At 35.7% G+C, this 23,029-nt stretch overlaps 1 protein-coding gene across 20 annotated transcripts in view; it reads right to left on the reverse strand.

Moving 5' to 3' along the window:
* The window catches only part of PTPRD (protein tyrosine phosphatase receptor type D), a 467,311-nt gene that overhangs the window by 99,699 nt on the left and 344,583 nt on the right, over positions 1–23,029 (reverse strand). For 13 of the 20 annotated variants that reach the window (XM_080372008.1, XM_080372009.1, XM_080372005.1 and 10 more), the window contains 8 exons: positions 20,472–20,777; positions 19,268–19,461; positions 17,353–17,379; positions 15,083–15,200; positions 9,382–9,969; positions 8,854–8,954; positions 7,710–7,969; positions 2,962–3,052 (listed from right to left, as the gene is read on the reverse strand). In XM_080372008.1, coding sequence (XP_080228134.1) covers positions 2,962–3,052; positions 7,710–7,969; positions 8,854–8,954; positions 9,382–9,969; positions 15,083–15,200; positions 17,353–17,379; positions 19,268–19,461; positions 20,472–20,777 — 1,685 coding nt within the window. The remainder of the gene's footprint in view (positions 1–2,961; positions 3,053–7,709; positions 7,970–8,853; positions 8,955–9,381; positions 9,970–15,082; positions 15,201–17,352; positions 17,380–19,267; positions 19,462–20,471; positions 20,778–23,029) is intronic. The other 7 variants (XM_080372014.1, XM_080372011.1, XM_080372000.1 and 4 more) reach the window with 3 other exon arrangements.

Below are 23,029 nucleotides of genomic sequence, written 5' to 3' on the forward strand. Positions count from 1 at the left end.
TGAATGCAAAAAGTTAATTAGCCTGAGTCAAGCAAAATCTGTTTAACTTTTTCAAAGGTAATTATTCATCACCTAAGGCCAGCTAAACTTAGATGTGTTTGTGTGTAGATAAAAATTTTGTCTGTGACATTGATGATACTTGACTGAATAGACCTCAGATGAACTTCTGGCCTCATTCATGTTTCATATATAATGTGGTTGTTGCCAAATATCATTACTTGCACATATATTTTCTGTTTTACTTTATATCAGGATTCCAACAAAATTGCTGAATTCATGCCGGCTTTTACTTAGGTTTTATTGCTTACAAATCTGAAGTATCCCTACTAGGTAATACCTACAGCAAATCATAACAATTTGTTTATATTTCTTTTATTTGCATGACATATCTATTTAAATACAATAGATCTCATGATATGCAAAATAAAAAAAATGAGTTAATAAAAATTATTTTATCTCTTATATCTATTTTTTCAGATAGACAATATCTTGTCCATTGTCTGCCCCTATAAGATTCTGCAACTTCCATAGTTTCTTTCAGAATTGAGATTCAAGAAATCAGGAAGATTAGGTAACTACAATAAGGCTGGAGAGTCTTTTGGACTGGTCATTAATGTACTAGGGTTAACACTCCAAAGTAGTGTTTTCAGCAAATACTTTTCTTCTGAAAATTTAAGCAAAGTATTCGAGACATAGCTCTTTGGAAAACCTATTGCCCTACCCTTTCTGATACTAGCCAGACACCTGAGATTGTACTAAAAAAATATATGCACTCAGAGTGTAGTGTGGTTAGTTTATCTGTGGGTTTTTTTTTCCTCAAATTTAGTTGCTGTGTCACTGCTTTCACATGTTTCTCAGGAACAGTACATCTAATTAACAATAAGCATATATTTCCTAAACTTGGAACTAAACCAGTCTTTTAAGTAACAGAAACTGGATGAGTTAGCATGAAATACAGTTTCTGCCTACTTTCAATTTTTTCCCTACTTAGTACTTACTATATGTATTGCTGGCAACTGTAAAAGATGTATCAAGGGTTTTCATTCTTTATCAGAAATAATATTCATTTTCCAGTCAATGCATATCTTATTTCTTCCACCATTAATTCTACAATGTGGTCTCAATTATATCAGTAGAAGTGGGAAACAACCTATCCTGACCCAAATATTTCTGAATTAATAAATGCTCTTTATCAATCTGTTATACAGATTAATGCACTGCAACTTGCAGGATGATTAAAATGACCCTTTGTTATGGGAATCAGCAGGACCCGTAGAATTTAATTGCCAAAAAGTTCAATGTCATCTGGCACCTATCCTTTAATCTGTTAATGCTGCTGAATGTGACTACCGTCTTTGGATGTTAAAAGTATGTGGTAATATTAAATCAGTTTTCCATTACTGTACGGATCTTGCTGTCAGAGTTTTATTGCTTAACTGTATTTGATGTCACCTAGGACTATGATCATGAGCTGATGGCATTTACTATCCAAGATCTGTCAAAAGGAAGAAGTTAATAGATCAAAGCCAGTCATTGCTGCAATTGAATCAAATGAGACAATCGCATAAATGAAGCTGGTCAAGAGGAAACACAGACTTCAGTCAGCAGTAATGAAAACCATGCCTTCCTTTGAACAGTTGTTTTTAATGTTCTGATTAAGGATCATCCTGTTTTCGTACATATTCTTCTTCTCCTTTTCTGACCAGAAAATTAGTCTAAGACCGAAAGAGCTCTGTTTATTTTTTGAAAGCTTTCTGCAGCAGTGTTAGTGAAGATCTTTATTTTCCTCACAATTTTGTCTAAAAATTGAAATTGATATCCACTTTGTCAGTGGAGGAGGTAAAAAAACCCTTGTGATTGCTCACTAATATTCACTACTTCCCAGGGACTGTATTATGGGAAGTATAGGGTGACACATCTCTGTAACATAAAACTCTTTAATTCACCAAAATAAAATGGAAAAATAGACAAAATCCAGTCAAAAGATCACTAAATCAGAGGTAAAGAAACTCTGACTATGATCTCTGGTCTTTGAATTGCAGAAATATTACATGTACAAACTACCATAGCGTCTGAATGAGATCTAAAATACTAGCCAGATACAACAATAACAACAATAACAACACCACCTGTCTTTTGTATAGTGCTTTCATATGGTTCTCTCTAAAGATATTTTAAATTATAAATATTAGTATTAATCCAGATTAACAGATTGAAAGAAGAAAGACAGGTTCACATGATCTATATTGTCCTTCAGTATAACAGAAGACAGGACTGAATGCTGATGCTATACTTCCTGGAATTATTAATGTATTAATAACATAATGAATTGATTTGTAGTATTACTGGGCTTATCTCTAAAATGAAAGTACCTTTCCATCCTTTGGGTTAATATAATTTATCATGTTGAATGGCATCATGAGTTGCTCTTTCCTACTTCATTCATTTATTTCTGAGAACAAACTGTCAGTAGAATGGAGACTACCATAAAAGTTTACTAACCAGAAGCATTCCAGTATGTGAGAATCAGGTAAAAACACTGCAAGAAGGTCAAATGTTAAATTGCAGTGCAAATTGCAAATTAGCATTTGTTACAGGCTTAGTAAACACCCCACTAATGAACCAGACCTTTATTAGAGTTCATATCATTGGTGATTTAGCTTTTGCTGACAACTCATTTCACCTCCTGCACTTTTGTATTACGCTTTACAATAGGAAAAAAGTAAAATATTAATATCAACAAAGATCAGACACTTTGTGTGCTTTATTGCAACTTAATGTCTTTGTTGGCTTCTAATTTAAAGTAATTTGAACTTCTGTTCCAGTCCCCACAGGCTACTTCAAATATAAATATAAAATATCCTGACAACCAAGACTTCTAAAACTGGTGAGTTAATCACATACCACTAATAAGACTGTTTTTTTAATAAAGAAGAATACGACAATAAAACCATACATTACCTCATCTAGTTCCATTTCATCTGGACTCTCCCATGGTTTGATAAACTTTCCACGAGACCTCTTTAAAGGCACAATAACTATGTAATAACCTCTGTAAAGGAAACAGTTGGACAAAAGTGAGGTTGAAGGAAAAGGAATATAGAAATTGGTGGAGTGGATGCCTGTTCAGAGGAACTTACGAAAACAGCGGTATGCTGAAAGCAAACTTTTTCTCATTATTATGTTACTGCTGCCTTCCAAACACAGTTGTAAAGATTCACATTCTTGAAAACACATCCAGCGTAAAACATTTGACAAACAAATGGCACTAATTACCTGCCTTTTCATGTAAACATATAAATATGTATAAGAAACTTTAATTACAATGTTCTAAAATGCCTATGTGTTTGACTGCTGTTCATTTTTTCATTTGAAAGACAAGAGCTTTGGGATATTTGTGCCTTGTCACCCCCAACCCCCTAAACTAAAACATATTACCATATATTTAATTCTCAATTATCACCCCATCTTTCCCCATTTTCATGTATAATCAGAATAGTGGGATAACATAATGTGTTTGTTGATGCCAATAAACAGAAATTAAAGAAGACATAGCATATACTCCACCCACACACTCTTTACTTTTGAGAATCAATCACCATCACCTTTACCTACTTAAGTATTCTGTTCACAGTTATAGATGACAGAATTTCAGGTATTCTGTCTTTGTGGCTAGGATTTGCAAATTACATTTACCAGTTTTCCTCAGAAACATTTTCCTGAAAATATCTTCCTCCTCCTTGTCCTCCACAATGGAGACTAATAAATTATACTTTCTAGTGTAACGGAGATATGGCACTTTCCTTGTTTCCTTCACAAAGCCTGGATACATGTCAGGCAGATCCATAATTTCACATTAGTGTGAGGAAAAGCAGTAGAATCACACAGCAGGACATCCAGGATGGTATAATGTAAATCTTCTTGATAAACACACTTGTCAAAAGGCAAGCATTCTCCATCTCAGAGGAGATGGACAGAAGCTGCTTTCCTTTGTTTCTCACAACAGAATATTAAGAAGGTATCTCTAGCTCTACATTGTAGAAGATAATTTTAGTGTCTCATGGACCATCTTCTTCTTTTCCTGTCTGCAATTTTTCACAGACTATTCAATCTTCCACAGCACTGACTATTCATTTTACTCACTCAATGCAGCTGAAAAACCTAAAGTAATTAATGAAAGTGAGTCTACAGAAAAGGACCTGCCTTACAAATGATGAAAATCTATTTCAGTCTAAAGTGACTCTATAAACTATCTTGCTTACATACCAGCACATGCCATTGGTCCATTTTAATGATCTCCTCTTAATTAAATCCCCTTCCCATAAAAGAAATGTCACGAAAGTTTCAATTTTTAACAACTGCAGTACATATTTATTAATTCTTGTGTTAAGAAATCTGGGAAATCTTTCTGTAGAAATGCTGAGCTCCAACAGGAGATGTTGGAAACAAGAAGGGTTGGCCACAGATTTTTAACTTGCTTGCTTGCTGTATCCATTAATATTCCATAGTATGTAAAATCTGCAGCATACATTCTTTATCTGTGTATACAAAAACTACAACCTACATAACTTTTCTTTAACACATGCCTAAGAATCAAGACAAGCAATTGAGAACTGGCCCCTATATGTCATTCAGACGTAACAGATATATCTGCTGGATGAACTGCATAGCAGTCTCTTACTTATCCCTTTTTTTTCTCCTTCTTTTTCTTTTTTAAGCTAACAGTGTTCATACTTTTTTTCCAATCAAGCAACATCCAGCATGTAAATGTTACTTTCACACTTTTTCACACTTTCTTCATGTGTGCCTCCCGCCCATAACTTTGATCATCCACTAAGCCTTTCAGCACATACAGAGTATTTTAAAGCTAAGAGCACAAGTACATCAACAGCAAGCAGAAAAATGAAACTGTTCACATTAAGTATAAAGTCCTGCAAACTGTAAAGGACAACAAAATTCTGTTGTTTCTAGCTAACTCCAGAAAATGTAGCATCTCTTGAAAAACATGATTTATTATTTTCTTTATTATTTGCTTGTTTGTTTTGAGTTTGGGTTTTCTGGTGTGGTTGATTGGTTTTGGGTTTTGGTTTTTGTTTTTGTTTTGGCTTTTTGCTGTTTTTTTTTTTGTGGAGATGGTAGAGGGTGGGAAATGGAGGGTTTCCTTGGATATTGCTTGAACTACTGAGTACTACAAAGGCTAAAGTCTTCCATAAAACTCTGTTCTAAGACTTTGCAAAGATGAATTCAGAGAGATTCAGAGGAACATGAACTGTCCTTTAGATGTAAAAATTGCTTTGTATTAGCCCAAAATACTACAGGAAAATGAAGAAATTGCTCACATGAGATACCAGCAAAAGGGATTCATCTTACCTAGCATAAGGTGAGCTCTGCTCCAATTTCTATGCCGCATCACCACCAGACATTGAAATAATGACAATTACTTCTACCAACTTTAAAAAATATACAAAGGCTTTTATAACATTACCGTCAATCCCATTAGTATTTACCTATAATTCATCAGAGCAAACCATTAACTGTTTCACCTTCTGCGTAATCAGTATTATTGAAAGATTCTCAGTGTATAATACTGCATTGTAAGATGGAGATAAACATGAGCTTATAATGTATCCATAGAGAAAGAACAACTATAAAAATGTCAACATAATTATTACATAAAATTGTTCTTCCTATGCAAAGACTATAGCTGTAATAATCTTAGTTTTTGCATCAAATAAGCTTTTTCTGTTCAGCATCTAGTTGCTTTGGTATGCCTGCTTCCAAGGGTCAAGTCATTCTTTTTGTTGTTGTTTCGTTTTTCTGTCTCAAGCCTAATCATATTTTCTTAGGAAATAAATAAAGAAGGAGGAGATACATTATTTTCAAAATTGGCAGTTGGACCCCATAGATTTAATGCACCTTTCCTGATGTCACATAGCCTTTTTCATTTTTTTACACTACATAGAAGAATGGCATCACCTTTTTTTTCCTCTTCTATCTTCTGCTATTGTTTGACCAGCTACCCTGCACTTCTTTCTCTCTGTGAATGGTCTGTTTCATAAATCTTTTTTGACTTATTCCATCTTCAGTCTTCCTTAGCTGCATTTGTTACTGACCGCATCTTACTCAATCTAATGATAATGGCTACATTTTTCAGTTTTTCATCCTTTTAATGTCTCAAAGTCATTTCTTTCTTGACCTCACCTGCCTCAAAATCCTTAGTCAGTAATGAAAAAGGGGAGCAGCCTTCTACAAAGCCATCAGTAAAAATCCACCAGGGAGAGGACAAGTTGAATCCCCAACAGTACTTAATAACTTGTTCATTTTCCTCCCCACTTCCTTTATATTACACATGAGAATCTTCTAGACCAACAAGAATCACTATAAGCAGAGCAGTAACACTTATTGATTGTACCATGCTTCATGTTTTCTTGGCAAATACTTATTGTCTAAAATTCCTAATCCCTGCTGACCGTGTGCTGCCAGCTCTTTAGTCCTATTTCTGCTGTTCAAATCTCCACAGCATCTTTTCCCTCAAAACCTAAGTAACCTATAGTAACCTCTTCGCCAAATATTTCAGCAAAAAATCCTTTTTAATTTCTGGGACCAGTGGAGAGGACCTGAGAGTTTTCTTTTAATAAGAATTTTAGAATTTGTTTATGTGAATTTATCTAAGTGTAGTTGCAATTCTTCAAAACTCCACAGAATTCTGGGGTGACCGGGGCTGAGTACTTCAAGGTGCTGCAGCTAGGCAGCGATCCATCTATGGGTTATCCATTTTTCTTGAGAAGATACATTGTTCAAAACACAACTGGCTTCCTTAATCCCTCTTTGCTATTTGAAATCAGTGATGAAACACAAAAGTACTCTGAAAAAAAGACACAGACTCAAGGACAATCTTTCTCCATGTATTTCCACCTAAATTTTACTCAGTCTTACATACTTCGTTAAGTGACAAACTTACCGAATAGTTCCAGTTAGAAGGGACACACAAAAATCATCTAGTCCAACTGCCTGACCACTTCAGGCCTGACCAAAGTTAAAACAAATTATTAAGGGCATTGTCCAAATGCCTTTTAAACACTGACAGGCTTGGGGGATCCACCACCTTTCTAGGAAGCCTGTTCCCAGGTTTGACCACTGTCTTGGTAAAAAAATGCCTCTGTATGTCTGAACATACCCCGATGCAGCTTTGAACCATCCCCATGCATCTTATCAATGGATCCAAGGGAGAAGAGATCAGCACCTCCCCCTCCACTTCTCCTTCTCAGGAAGCTTTGGAGAGCCATAAGGTTACTCCTCAGCCTCCTTTTCTCTAAATGTGACAAACCCAAAGTCCTTAGCTGCTCCTTATAGGACATACCTTCCAGCCCATTCATCAGCTTTGTTGCTCTCCACTGGATGCATTCAAGTACCTTAACAACAGAATCTGGAATTTTTTCTTAAAATTTCATGCCACTGATGACTGCCAAATGGTCTAATCTATCTAGATCCCTCTGCAAGGCTTCTTTGTCTCCCTCAAGAGAGTCAACAGCACCTCCCAGTTTAGTATTATCAAATATTAGTCTAAATGCTACTGTGGACTGCTCTACTCTCTGTACTGTTGTGAAGAATAAAGCCCTGGTATACCACTATAGCTCTAGATCTTATAAACAGTAAGAATAACCATCTTTTTGAAGATAAAAGCAATCGTATGTCATTCATTCACTCACTTTATGTTCTCATTTGAAGGTACTTCTGGAAGTTCCACAGTTATCATGCCATCTAAGTTGGTCTTTCCAATGAAGACTGGTTTGGTGCGAAGCACATCTGGTGCAGTCTTTGCTGTCACTCTGTGCTGAAGACCCCCAGCACTATTCCCTCTGTTGGTCAGCACAAATGAATATGATGTCTCTGGCTTCAAGTTAGTGATCAGCTTTTGAGTAGCACGTCCATCAACCTCCACCACCATTTTCCCATCATCATAAAGGATCTAAGTTAATATACAAATTGAAGGTGGTTTTTGGTTACCAAGAGAAGGCAACTGATACTGTTGTACTGAATTCAGGAATGAACCAAATTATAAATCTAAAATTAAAATTACTAGGCATTTTAGGCTGTAAGTATGGCATTCGCTACCGCAATTAAAACTCGCTTTCAGGGGCAAAAAAGAACTACATTAATTTAAAGCAACATAAGCACTCCTAAAATGCAATGTCACTTACTCAAATTCAGTAATTTTGGTTGAACCCAGCATTTATATGAAGGCACACTTGTTTAAGTTAACAAAAAAATACGACTTTTTTGTTCACACTCCTTATTCAGAAAGGTTTATTGCAGTACTTAGTTCATAAAATACTGCTCTTCACTTGCCACTGCCTAAGATGACACAAGTGATGAAGAATGATGCAGAAGAAATACCAGCCAGAATGTGGGTTACACTGAGTCTCTTTATCTGGCTAATGCTATAGTTAGTGGAGTAAAAGAGTTGTAACACAAAAATGTTTTAAAGGTGAGAAGAAAAAAAAAAAACATATGGTACTCAGTTAGGGTTCCCACAGAAGTGACTAAAACGAAGAAAAATACTCTTTCACTTTTTTATCTAAAATATATTATCAATGAACTACAAATTAGCAAGGTGTTCACACCATGTGTAATAACCAGAATGAGTGTGACTTGGAAATACACCTACAACAGTGGAAAGCTCATATTGTTAAATGACTGAATTCAACAGCTTGGGTCAATACTACTAAATTAGTTTGCATTCTTAAACAGAGCAATACCAACAAAATCCACATGCTTAGTAAGCTACTTAGCCAGGTGAATGACATTCTGTAGGTCCTGTACTTTCTCTTGTACAAATGGGAAGTAACTTACCTTGAAAGGCAAAGCTGAATTGTAATTTTCTGGAATTTCCCATGACAACAAAACAGAAGTCTTCATTACTGCTTTAACATGAAAATTTTTTGCAAACACTGCTGGAAAAAAAAAAACAATGTATATAAACAACATCTTGGAGCTTAGGTCTTCTTATACTTCCACTGCTACCTGGGAGTATCAGCTTTCCATGTAGGTCAAAACCCAAGAAGGATTCAACTCTCCTACCTGTTTGCTCAGATTTAAATATCACATTTTAACTCTTTCTCACTCTTACATAGTAACAACCCAACATGTGCATTTTTCTTACCTGCAAAAACTGAAGATGTTAGCCAGAACTTGCTTGGCAAGGGACAACTGAATTCTGAGGCATCCAAAACATATTAAGATTTACATACTTTACCTTTTGTGTTTGATGAACCTATTTTTATGAATGGGCCGATCAGTTTTATTTACAGCTTCAAAAACACTGATATCCAAAGACCGATACTCCTTTAAAGGTCAACGCCATAAGCAGACAAATCCTACCTTGATCCACGGGTAGTGTCCTGAACTGGACACTTGGACTATATGGACCAGGCCCTTTGCTTGTGTGGGCACGTACTTTAACATCATATGTGGTATCTGGTTTTAGGCCAGAAAGTGTCATAGTGGTATCAGCAGAAACAACTGGGAGTTCAACTGGCTGGTAAGCAACATTGATATCTCTGTACAAGACAGTGTATTTGGTGATAACGCCATTTCTCTCTGCCAAGAGTGGCATCTGCCAAGTTAATTGAACTGATGTAGAAGTAGAGCTTTCCGAGTGGAGATTTTGGGGAAATCCACTGGGTACCTCTTCAGGAACAGAAATCTCTTTAACCATCTCCTCCCCAAAGCCCACTTTATTTCTAGCTGAGAGCCTGAAGACGTAAGAAGCTCCTTTGTGAATGTCTGTGGCTGTGAAGTGATCTTCTTTCTCTGAGAACTCCATGGTCGTAAATGCATCCATGTCCTTGCGACCAAACTTCAGGCGGTAACCCTGCAGCGGGCCAAAAGTGTCCACAGGAGGGTGCCACTGAATTAGAGCCGTGTTCATCTGTGTGTGGCTAATCACAAGCCGAGGTTTGCCTGGAACTGTAGCACAATTTTATTTAAAGATGATAAATACAAACAGAATTGCATGTACAGTTCTTGAGATATGTTTTAGCAGGCATAGGCATAGATTTTCTCCTCCCTCACTCTTAGTTCCACAAATTACTGTCTTATGGAAGAAATAATGTCTGCCTCCTGTACTACTGAGTCATCATACAGTATAATGAGCTATGATAGTAAAGCTACTACTGTTTCTTGTTTTCTTCCCTTACCATTATTTCTTAATACAGAGAACATTCAGAGGCACAGGACTTAGGAACACAAGTCAAGAAGTAAAACTTCAGACACTTTATGAATGGTTCTGTCTCACTTACAAATAATTTCTTGCAAAAAGAGAATATTGTCATAAGTATTCACAAATTTAATCCAAGACAGATTTCTGCTATTCCTGTAAATGGAAAAGTAATGATATAATAATAACAATAGCAATAATCAATGATAATTATTAATAATTATTAATAATAAACACATTAATATTAATAATTATAATAGTAATAGTAATGCGGAAATTACAAGTTCCTAGATGTGTCTAACATAACTTTTGCCATTGATGGCTAAAATGTGGTAGAAGGGAAGTCAGACCAACCTTGTAATCAACTATCATTACTATGTATGACAGAACTCTGTTATTCCACTTCCCGTACACAGATCACCTCCATCATGGGTTGTTTTAGCTTGGAGTGGTAGCATGGTTTGGAATTTAATCTCTTCACTGTCCTGGCTTACCACACATGATTTAGTCTCCAGCATGGTCTTGGCGGAACTGGATTTCTTCTGAAGAAGACTAAATTGGAAGCTCTTCTTAACCATCACACCAAATACACTCAAATCCTTAACTGGGACCTGTTGGTCCAAACTAATGATTTGACTTTCAGAGAAATTCAGACTGTAAGTGTGCTGAGGACATTTGGTGTAGAGGATCAAATTAGCCCTTATCAAGGGGGAAATCCCATGATACAGCTTATATGGTGTGCATTCTTTGAGTCCTGATATTATCCTCATTTACTGTTTCTGTTTAATTTATATATTTATTTTTATTTATTCATTTATTCATATTAATTTTATACATACATATTTCATTTATAATTTCATTAATACTTCTACTTCAAAATAGTCTGTTTCTATTACAATGACGTTTTTGATAATGAAGCATATCCGTAGTTATTTAGAAATTTGGTGTTCACTGTGTACCAATGCCTGACAGGTCAAGAGACCAAAATAGTTTTGGGAGTAGTAGTGTCACGATAACATAGTCTTCCATGAAGACTAATTAGTTCCGTCTGCATTCAAAGACATCACACGTAAATTTAACTGCTACACTGTGAGCTCTGGTTCCTGTTTTCAAACACTTCAATGGATTTTATTACTTATCTTCAGTTCTCAGGCACCTAGAAAATCAGATTCTTATTGTCAGTTCTGACTACCATTCCATAATGAATTCGGAATAAGGAGGGAGTAATGGCATGGCTTGAAGAAAACTCTGCATTTAATAAGCTCTTTCCTCAATGTATCTGACATAAATCATGACACTGCTTCTAATTACGTAAGATTTATAGCTGGATTTTATATAAATAAATGTAAATTTTTCCAATATCCTTTCTTTTAAATGCAGAGTTCACCTGCAAGTATTATTCCCAGGAATTTTGCAAGTTTTTTTCCTGCACTTTTGCTGCATAAAGTATGTATCTCTTGACTAGCTCTGATTTTTCCTCATTGATTATGACGAGCCTTTACGGAACAAAGAAAAGGCTGTGAAGGCCTTTTGCAGGCCATATTTTTCTCTGCATTACAGCTATTACTGAAACCAATGGAGCATATGAAAAAGAAGACTCCACACAAATAGAATAATAACTCCTTCAGCTTTCTAGAGGAGAGACTGCTGGAAGGTATCACTAAATTATTTTTGTGATAAACTGCTTTTTTTGTTGTGGCAGACCTCACAGTTAGAACTATTTTTTAACCTTTGTGGTAACTACAGAGAAAGAAAGAAATTACTACTTGTTCTTGATCAGAACAGGGGAACAAATAAAGCTTACTTATCCAATAAAATACCCTGTGATTAAAGTGTTAAATAACAATCGTCACTTTTTTTTGTTGTTGTTTAATATGGAGCCTACCTGATTTTGCAAAGTGTATGGATTTCCTTTTTGTTAACATGTAACTATTGATAGAGAACGGGATTTTTTTCTCTCTTTTTATTTTCAGATAGTTTTCAGTTAACATTTTCTTTAAGTATGATCACTTGTGAACACTACAAACAGCTGCACTTTCTACAGTCCTATGTACAGTAGCATCATGGAATTAGAAACTTCTTCTGATAATACCTGAATTTGCCATGAGGCCAAATGAAGTGAAATTGCTCATGAAAAAATATTTTCTCTGATGTAGTGTAATCTACCTCCATTACTATACAGCATGATGTCCCTCACACCCCCTTGCAACAGTCATTACACCGAACAGTTGTGAGGCCATGCTGTTACTAGTAGAAGCTCATGCAAATTGCCTTTGCCAAAGTTTCTGCCAGTTGCTATATAGCACACCACCATTTTAACATAATTTTCTCCTCTTAGCTGAAATCTTTGTTTCAAGAGCGCTATCTAGCACTGAGAGTAAATTTCAAATAATGGACAAGCTGTTGTGCTATGAGACTCTTCAACTAATATCACCCAGAAATTAAAGGTCTGATAAAATCTCCCAAAAAGTTGTATATAACTGACAAATGATATCAAGATTTTCTTAATTACACATTTTGTAACTTCTGTCTCAAGGACTTGAACATTTTGAAATACTTTAGCTTGGAAATGTTCAGTAACATTTTGTCTTCCATCCAATTTCAAAAACTAGGAGAGGAAACTGAATATAAGGCAAAAACATATTCTGGAGTGAAAATGTTAACAGCATTCAGTGACTTCACTAATAAGTGAAGTTACTGTAAATTTGGTGAATCTTTCCCACATAAAACTGTAAATGATGATTTTGGATCACTAACTGGACACAGCTGCATAGTTACTTATCATCTTAATAATTTACAAACAGTAATCTTCTCCAGTAAACATTTAGACATCTAGTCTGCTTTCACATCTCTTATGGATATAATCTCACTCATTCTAATAAAGCTACACCTGACTTAAACCTTTTAAAATTAGACTAGCATGCCAGACCCTTAATTTGCTTTATTGTAGTATTTGAATAGCAACTTTTTAGGGGGGGTGATAAATCAAATGAAAACTCTTAGAGAATAGGAGGGTGTATTTCAGACATACAAGCACCTGGAATTAATGCATCATTCCTTCACTGGCCTGATGTACTCTCACCGAAAGACAGCGGGCCGGAAACTCTTGGTACTGACTATTTATTGTCTCCTTTTTCAAAAACCTGCATAGGAATTTTCCTTACAAAACCTGCTCAGCCATGGCAAGCTGTAACAGCAAATGAAGAACTGTTCATACACGCTGGAACGTATAAAGGAGCAAAATGGCAAAAAGCTGTTATCCTAGAGGCCAGGAACAAACATTACTTGTCCACAGGGTGAAACAAACAGCAAGAACAGTGTAACATGTATTACATCTACAATAATTTCTCTGATTCTCAGTCACTCTTCAGTCACTCGGGGTTTTATGGGACGTGGGATTTGTTAGTCTTTCTAAAGCAGAAGCATCAGAGATCTTCTTGGAAGAGCGAAACATCAGTAGTCAATAAGGACTACATGCAAAGAAGCTTTAAGTTTTGCAAGCAGGTTTGCATAGCTTATGTTTATGTCTAGAAACTAATCAAATTACAATCCATACAATTGTGTTTATTTCAACTGAGAACTGAACTTTAAAAAGAATAATGGATCAAGTGCCTTTTTCCTTAAATCAATTAAAATGCAAGCCAGAAGTATATATTACTTTTTTCCCCAGACCACGAGAATTCAGGAAAGATAAGAAGTTGGAGGGCAAGTTTCAGCATCAGTCAAGAGTAACGGCTACTAGGTACTCTGAAATCTGAAATGGAACCATATGATATATCTAGTCACTGAGACTGAGATTTTTTTCCAGGGAAGCTGATGAAACAAGGATTTAGATGTTTTTGATATTAGTACAAGATGTGCTTTACGTTCAGGGACTGTTTTAAAAATTGAGTCAATCGGTATAAAGACAAATACAAATGCCTTTTGGACCTTATATATTACTGTAAACAATGCACTGTTATGAAGAGAGCTTGTAATGATGCTACAAATTTTTCCATGTGATTGTAATGGAAAATCCTTAATGACTACACTATGAAACGCAGAAAACAAACACCTACAGTCTGTGAACAGCTGTAGGTGAATACCAAACTAAGTCTGTAGTAGCATCATTTGGTTAAGCTGTGCCACAGCTGACCATTTAAATAAAATAAATAATAAAAAAAACCAACAAACAAAACAAAACAAAAAAAAAAACACAAACAAACAAACCAAAATTTTGTTCCTTATCTAAAAGCAATTCCATTTGTCCCATCAGTGCTAAAGGAATCAGCTGAATTGGTCATGCAGTCAGATACCCACCATCTAGTACCACTTGTGATCAAATGCAGACTGAACACAGTGGTATGGTGTGTTTTGTCTCGGTTTATGTGTCACATTGCCACTGAAGCAATATGGATTTCAGTGTTTCACAGAATGGACTTTCATTCTGTTTTCTAACTCTCTGCTTTTTTCTTTTCTCCTGAGATAAGTTGTGGCTGTCATACAGATAGGTTCTTTCAATGTTGTTACTGACAGGCAGCAGCACTGTTGCTCTCGCAAAGATCAGGAAAGCCCTTCACAAGTTATCCAAATACCCTTCTCAGCTCTGATTTTCTATTTTTAACTGTCCAAGAAGACACGAATCAGACTGGAAGAGCTACTAGAAAGTATGAAGTATTACGTTTTGTCCACATCTTGAACTGGGAAAGGGACAAAGCGGGACACTGGTTCTGTTTTAATCTAAATAAATGAAGAGCCAAACAGAAAACTCTACATCCCATGAACATATTTTACACAACTGGAGACTTCCAGATAGCAGGATCACAACACTAGCAGGAAAAGTCAAAGGATTTATTCAGAGATTAACATGTATGTGATTATTACCTGCACCAGTAGTAGATATGAGTTTGGGCTTGCTGCGTGCTCCATCACCTTTTGTTGTATAGGCTGTCACAGTGAAGGAGTATGTAGTTTCAGGCTGAAGACCAGAAATTACCATTTCCTAAGATGAAACAAAACAAGAACAATTTATCAAAACCAGATTGTTTTTCAGAAGAGCATGGAATCCTCCAGACAAGCGCTGTATATTACATACAGTGTGCATGCTTTTGTGCTGCTGGCAGTGATAGCAAGCATTTGAGAGCACCAACAGACTGTTCAGTGTGAAATACTTCATAATGAAAGATGTTTCACTCATTTAAGCAACAAAAACCAGCACACTTCTATATGGCATGCCTCAGGTAGTTTAAGAAACAAGGCCAGAGGCCTAATGGTGTGAACAGTGAATAAAGCCTTCTGAAATACCTTGCCTAAGGATGGCTACTGATACTGTGAAAAGCATGCATCTGTAGATACGAGAAACTCCATTTAACTTAGTCATTTACAGGACATCACTGATATAGCTATAAAATGCCTCCTAAGAAGTACTCAGTAAGAGTATTGTGTTTGTACCCACACTAAACAATGACGGTTTAGCTAAACAAGAAAGGTTTGTCACTTCCGTAACACTCACTGCAACCTGTGTCACTGGTTGGATTGTGCATCTAAGTACCTCAAAGGAGTTCAGAAATAAGTCACTTTTCAGGTCTAAAAGAACTACTTAAACCACCATTAAATATCTGGTCAAAGAATAAATCTGACAGCCCTCAAACAAATGACAGCAGCTACAAAACAAGCAGCTTTCCAGGTAGTACAACTGGAAGGAAGCAAGATCAAACTGAAGTATCAAACCAGGGGGATCTTTTTACACATGCGCACAGAACATACACACACACAGAGTATGGTGAAGGGCCAGCCACCTGAAAAGAACTACACTTCCATCACACTCTAAGGGCATCCAGGGGGATGTAAGCCTAGACACTTATGATATAAACAAATTTTATATGCAAATATAGGATAGTATTTGGAGGCAACTGACTGGCCCAAAGTTCTTGACTCATCAGCTTCCAGTCTGTAATCACTGGACTACTTCTTTGCATTTTCACATGCCTGAATGCATTTACACTAAATTTCACTGCTGCCAGAGAGATGGTATATTTACGCATCTAGAATAAATAGCAAATGTGCAATCACACACCCCTCAGATGCAACAACCATAAAAGTTAATATAAAAATTATGGGTCAGACTATCCACAGTAAATGGATTTTTCAAGATAGTGGGTACGAGCTTAGTACATATGTGATTAGAATTTGGCATTGTATTTACAGTCAGTTAAAAAAAAATATAGAAATAATAAGGTAAGGAACAGAACAAGTAGGCAAAATAGTTGAAATAAAATAAAAACACATTAAAAAAACCCACCCTCCTTAGATTCTACCCCAGAACTGAATGGACCCTACAGGCCAAAATTACTAAGAAAGACTTCTCATGTTTCATAAAGACACTGTAACTGATATTAACAGCATAAAATTGTAAAAGGAAAAAAAAAAGTCATTATTGTAAAGAGTGATGCAGATATTAGCTTAATTTAAAACAAACACTACTTCATGGTGTAAGATGTAGAATTGCACGTAGTGTTGTCATTTAAAAGTGTGCTTTGGGTAAAGTAAAAACTATTATTTAGGCATAAACACTGCAGGGCATTTGGCTTTCCTGACAGCATATAAAATACATTTAATAAATTACCAAAAAGAAAGAAAGTACAACTGACTAACTTTCAGTACACAAAAAACCCCCTTAAAATTAATACATAAAAATCAGACTACTGCTACACAACTCTGAACCACTTCTTTTTAAGAGGAATTGTGAGGCAACGTTAGTGACAGCAATCAAAAAGAAGAAAACACAAACCAGTTCTGTACATTTTGGCATCATGCTAAACCCGAGAACAAGCAAGCAACAGTAACCCTCACACTCCTGAGAAAAGAAAAAAAAAAAACAAACAAAAAAACCAACTAAACAAAAAAAAACCAACCCCAACAAAACCAAATCCAAACCAAAATTAACTGCCATAACGGAGAAACCTTTGATGTTAGGAGCATGCATTTGTGCAAATGACTCAGGGGGCTGGGAGGAGGGGGCATGACACTAAAACCAAACCCGAAGAAAACTCAAAAAAATAAAAGGAGGCTACAAGCAACAAGCAGAAAAGGAAAAAAAAAATTCCCAAACTCTTAGCACAGGCTGTTTTTCTAGCCAGTAAAAAACTACTCACATGTTCAGTAGTATCATCATATTCCCACTGATTGAAAGTAAAGAAAATTGGAAGGGAAAACAAAATAAATGAAGAGATTTGTAGCCTGGTTGAGGTATTTGTTTTCTCTTAATAGTAAAATAAATATAAAAGATTTCTGGAAAATTCATATACAATTTGAATTAATCATATAGAATCATGTAGCATCTAGTTAATGAAATCAGGCCAGGCATTTTTAATTCCATTTCTGCTCTCCCTAAAAAACAGCACTTCTCTTTCCTTGAAAGATGAAAGACATAATGAATCCTCTTGTACCATGTAGTTTGTTTTTTTTTTTTTTTTTAAATTATATTAGTAAAAGCTATCAAGGCAGAAATAAAGTTTACTTGGTTTATTTAATCATGATACCAGGCTATATGCTTGAGTTTCCTCAATGAATTCAATGCCTTACTTAAATTAATAGCAGGATTATTTAGTCTTGAAACCAAACCACACTGATCTTTTACTGTCAAGGTCTTCCTGTCTGCACAGGCCCTGTTCATATGTATCCCAGAAGTATGATAGGCAGGTAGGAGTGGCATAGGAGAAAGGAGGTGATTAAGCAGACTGAACCAACGGCAAACAGGCAGGTCAAAGCTAAATTTGGGGGAAAAAAAAAAAAAAAAAATAGAACTTTTGCCTTTATGATATTTGGGCTCCAACATCTCATCTAGTCCCCTGTTTCCCACCTTCTAGAGGTTGAAAGTGCCAATCTGTGCAAGGAAGGGGAGAATCAAAGGACAGCGGCATCTCCTTTCCCATCTCTTCTCCCTTTTCCCTTTCCCTTCCCACCTCTCCACTTGTTCCCATTTTTCTCTTCACTGAATTTAAGCTGTATGAACACCATGTGTTGCAAAATAGCTAAGTATGTACACAGATAGACAGAAAGACTGGCAGGTGGAACTGCAACAAAGATCTCCAGGAACAGAGACAAATGCAGGTGTGGGAGACCTGTTCTCAAAAAAGGTATCTGCAGAGCTGAAACTTAGAACTAAGACTGGAAGAAGAAACAAAAGAAGCCAAAAACCCCCATTTATTTATTCCCATTAAATGCTTCAGGCAAATGTAACTCTTTACATTATACTAGATTGATAATTTCTTGTTATTTCAAGTATTTATGTGATAATAGTTTCAGTGTAGGATGATTCCTCTAGTACCAGGATCTTTGGGAATCTTCAGTTTTACAAAGCACTAGTGTATACCAATCAGTAAAATCCTATTTTTAGAAGCTTTTTAGACTTGATGCAATCAGGCTTTTGTTTACATCATGTCTCATAATTTATAAAACAGATGGGGAATTTTGCAAAAGAAGTAACCCCATGCCTATTTAAAGTAAGCTCTTCATTACATTGGGTTATTGATATGAATAATGACAGATATAAATACCTCGGTGATTTCTATAGTTGAACTAATAAATTAATTTCCTGTGAAATGTTTAGTGAGGTGGATACACGCTAATGAGAGAAACACTGTAATAATGGGCTAACCCAGGCTTCTAATGATTCTAGGCTTCCCACTGAAACAAAGAAATACCGGGTGGGCAGTGCTGATCCACAGTTTTCTACATTGACTGTGACCTAGCTCAGATCTTCCTGATGCTTTAAAATTTCAGAGCATAGGTATAGTGAAATCTCCAGGTTTAAGGGAGCCAGCAGAATGACACAGCTTAGCATTTAGTTGCATGCCTATATAGAAAATGGTGTCTAGGTTTGGCCCAAGAACTTTTAAATGTAAGTATTTTGAAAAAACTGTTGTCAAAATAGAGATAAAAAATATGAGCTGGTAGGCTGAAATAGAGAAAGAATTAAAAAAACCCCATGTTTCTGGATAGCTCTTGTAGGCTAAATATTTCTACATATTTTATGTACATAAATATAACATAAAATGCCCTAATTACCTGTGCATCAGCCAGCATGATGTCCTTCAGCATGGGCTGACCCTTTGGCTCTCCATTTTCCATCCTCACGTAGTGGACCTGGTATCCTCGGATTTGACCATGCTGCTTATTGGGTACAGGCGAGCGCCATGATACTTTAACAGCAGTAGAGTTGACAGCCTCTACCTCGACTTTGCGAGGAGGACCACTAGGAACTGGAACAACATCATTGGACAGAAGAGAATTACAGGCACTTGTCCCACCTATGTCTTTTGCTTTCTCTCTCTTTTTTTTTTTTTTTTTTTTTAAGAGCAGACTCATTACGTTTTCTTTGAAGAACACAAATTGTTCAACAAATGAAAATGCTCAACCAATCTGCTCTACCTTTCAGTGAAAAGATCAAAAAACATGACTGATGCATAAAAATGGAAGAAAAAGGAGTATTAGAGAAATAGAAAAACATGTAAAAATGTACAAAAGCCAAGGAAGATGCTTTGACAGTCAAAGCATTATAGTACAAAGAGATATTTGAATCATTGAAATACTACTACTATAACAATAAAACTACAAAAGATTTCAAAAAAGTTTCCTTTATTTTTGTTTGCTAAATGCTTTGGTTTTGTGGTTTGTTTTTTTTTTTTTTTTTTTGGGGGGGGGTGGTTAGTAGTGTAAAAAGGAGGCTGATAATACGGCTGTCTTCTATCACTTTCAAGCATGGAAGAAAAGAAAATGTGAGGAGCATCAGTTTTCCAAGATCAAAAACAAAACTCAAAAAACCAAAAAATAAACCAACCCAAAAAAACCCAAATCAAAAAGCACAACATGGAACAAGAGAGCAGTTAAAAAACAAAAAACAAAAAACCTGGAAAAAACTTTCATAGACATAAGTGTTTAAAAATAAAAATGACTGTAAAATCAAGGAAAAGGCAGGAAGGTTTTCCCCCAAGAGTTACTTTTGTGTCAAAGGAGGAGCAAGAAGAATATGTATGGGCTCGAAGTGGCAGCAGATTCATGTTACTCACAAAAAGGTACTTTCTGTTAAAAAAAAAAAAATACCAAATACAAAAATAGTGTAGAAAGGCAAGTCTTTGATTTAAAAACTCAAAAGCAAAACCGTGATTTGGGAAAAAATAGGAGCAGACAAAAATACTGTTAGGTTATACAAAAGACAGCAGATCGACAGAGAGTCATAGAGGTGCAAACTGATGTAGTGGAGGCAACATACCATCTTCATCTGTCCGAATCAATACTGCTAAGCTCTCTGGGCCAGGTCCAACATCAGTGTGGGCAGTCACAGAGATCCGGTACTCTGTCCATTTTTCCAGCTGTTCCAAAAGGTATTGGGTACTGTCCGAGGAAATTCCCAAAATTTCATGGGGCTTGCCATCTTCTCCATCAATCCCAATGTACTTGATGGAGTATTCAGTGATAATGCCGTTCTGTTTTTCCACAGGTGGAGGTTTCCAACTTACCAAAATGCTAGTGGAGCTGGGGCTTGTGCAACTAATGTCTTGAGGAGGAGCTGATGGCTCTAATTTCAGTAGTGGGTTAAAGGAGGATTTGAGTGAAAGGATAGGAGTGATTGAAAAAAAATGAACAAAAGAAAAAAGAAAAATAAATAAAAGACAACCAAATGAAGATAAAAATAATAAACCAAAAAAAGTAAAAACTTAAAAAAGCAAAACATCAGATAATCATATGCACCTTGGCTTATTAACATGAGGTAACTGAAAATGAATAGACCAACTAAATGGTGAAAAAGGATGTAGGGGAGATACATGAAAGTGAAACCTCAAAATTATATTACCTACCTGTAATTAAAATTCTTCTTGAAATAAAACAAAAACGTGACAGTTCTATGACTACTGATCTATCTTTACAATCATTGCAATTAGTGCAAGCTATAATATTTTAAATGACACGTGGCATATATTTACTTATAAAATGGACATATCCCCTTCAAGTGAGTTTATTTTCTTTTAGAAAAATTCTCTTTTTACAGAAGTTCTAAAAACTTGCAATAATTGCTAGAAATTGCTCATAAATTGCCATTTTTGTAGCCTCCCCACTCTCATAAACAATTATTTTTTCAGGTTTTTTTTTGTTTGTTTGTTTTTTTATAACTGAGTCTGCCTGGCATAAGTCAATTGCAAATTATGTTTAAGTGGAAAGCATTTACTGAAACATACAGCCAACATACTAGGAGCATGCAATCAATAGAAGAGAAAGAAAGTCTTAGTCAAAGATTTACCTACCAGGAAAAAGTGACAGGCTTGTTGATTCTGACTGTAACTTGTACTTACCCTAGATCAGCTGTCAGTTTTATTTTTTTAACTCCTCTTGGAGACACCTTTGCTAGCAAAGAATTAAATCCTACCAGTAATGTAGGTAACCTCTATAGGAAAAAAAAAAAAATCTACCCCCAAACAATGTGTCAAGAAAGCAGATATTAATTTTACAGAGTTCACAAGCTCAGCACATCAGAACAATGACAGATTCTGACTTTGTTCTGTCTCTTGTCACCAGCACCAATCTTCCAGAGCAAATATGCTCACCTTTACTGTACTCGAAGGAGTCTCTTAGCATATTTATCTTTTCTGGTCTCCAGACCTTTAGAATGTATGGCACTCCATTGCTTTCAGTGAGGCAATTCAAGTACTGAAATTTATGTATGCATTTATGTGTTTAAATGGACTTTGACATAGCAAAGTGTATGCTTACTAACTGAGATCATTCAGAGCACCAAAAAAGGAGCCATAGTTCAAGTTCACTGGCAGAAGTAGTTTATGTAGACTCCTTTCCTATTTTTGCCTTCTCTTCAAGGAAAACTAAAAATCTGGGGTGCAAGACCTTTAAAGCACCTTTTCTTTTTGTTTTGTTTTGGGGTCGTTAGATTTTTGTTTTGGTTTCTTTGTTTGTTTGGTCTATTACTTTATTGTCATTTGTTAAGGCAAAAAAGAAACAAATAGTTTTCTGTTACTTATACTAGTAACATCAAACAAAATTAAAGCAACAGAGAAGGCCTAGGACCCTGCTGTGACCTATTGCATTTACACATGTAACTTTTGGTTCCCTACAGCTCTTCTACAGGAATCAATGGCTTTTTACTCAGTATGGTACACTGCTCTTCTGAAGGGAAAACAGGAGGGAATATATCAGCATTTTAAGTAACTAGAGGAGGTTGATGGGGGGACAGATGAGAATTACCACATTTGGGTTTTTTTTCTTAGGCTAATTCAGTAATTAAGTGTTAAAAACATGTTGCTCCCTTTTTACCACTGACTTGTACAGGAAGTAAAATATAAGTAAAATGTCCCTTAAAGATCTTATATGTAAAGAAATAAATACCCGTAGTATCTTTTTCTGAAACCAAAATGAAAGGCAACAGTATATTCTAGAGAATTTTGCTAATAAACTCATATAAGTTTATTAATTTTTAATCCATTATACTCTGAAAGTGCAAAATATTTCATTTATGTGAGGATAATCTGTAGGCTACTTGTGTAACCTGTTTTATTAATGCATATACTTTTTTCTTAAAATACACCATTCTTGCAAAACAAGATTTTGCAATCTTTTCCGCAAATAACCTGGGTCTGCCTACTGAAGTCAACTGGATTTTCCTACTATCTTAAGACATAAGGCTGAAAAAAGCATAGCATACTCTTATATCAAGAATAAAAAAAAACTGGCAATGTGCTTATATATGGAACATGCAGCCTTGGCCCCTAGATGTTTATTCTGTATGCACAGTCTAAGCAATCTTCACCCAGTATGAGCGAA

Source organism: Falco punctatus (assembly GCF_963210335.1).
Source record: "Falco punctatus genome assembly, chromosome: Z".
In the NCBI taxonomy this organism is placed as follows: Eukaryota; Metazoa; Chordata; class Aves; order Falconiformes; family Falconidae; genus Falco; species Falco punctatus.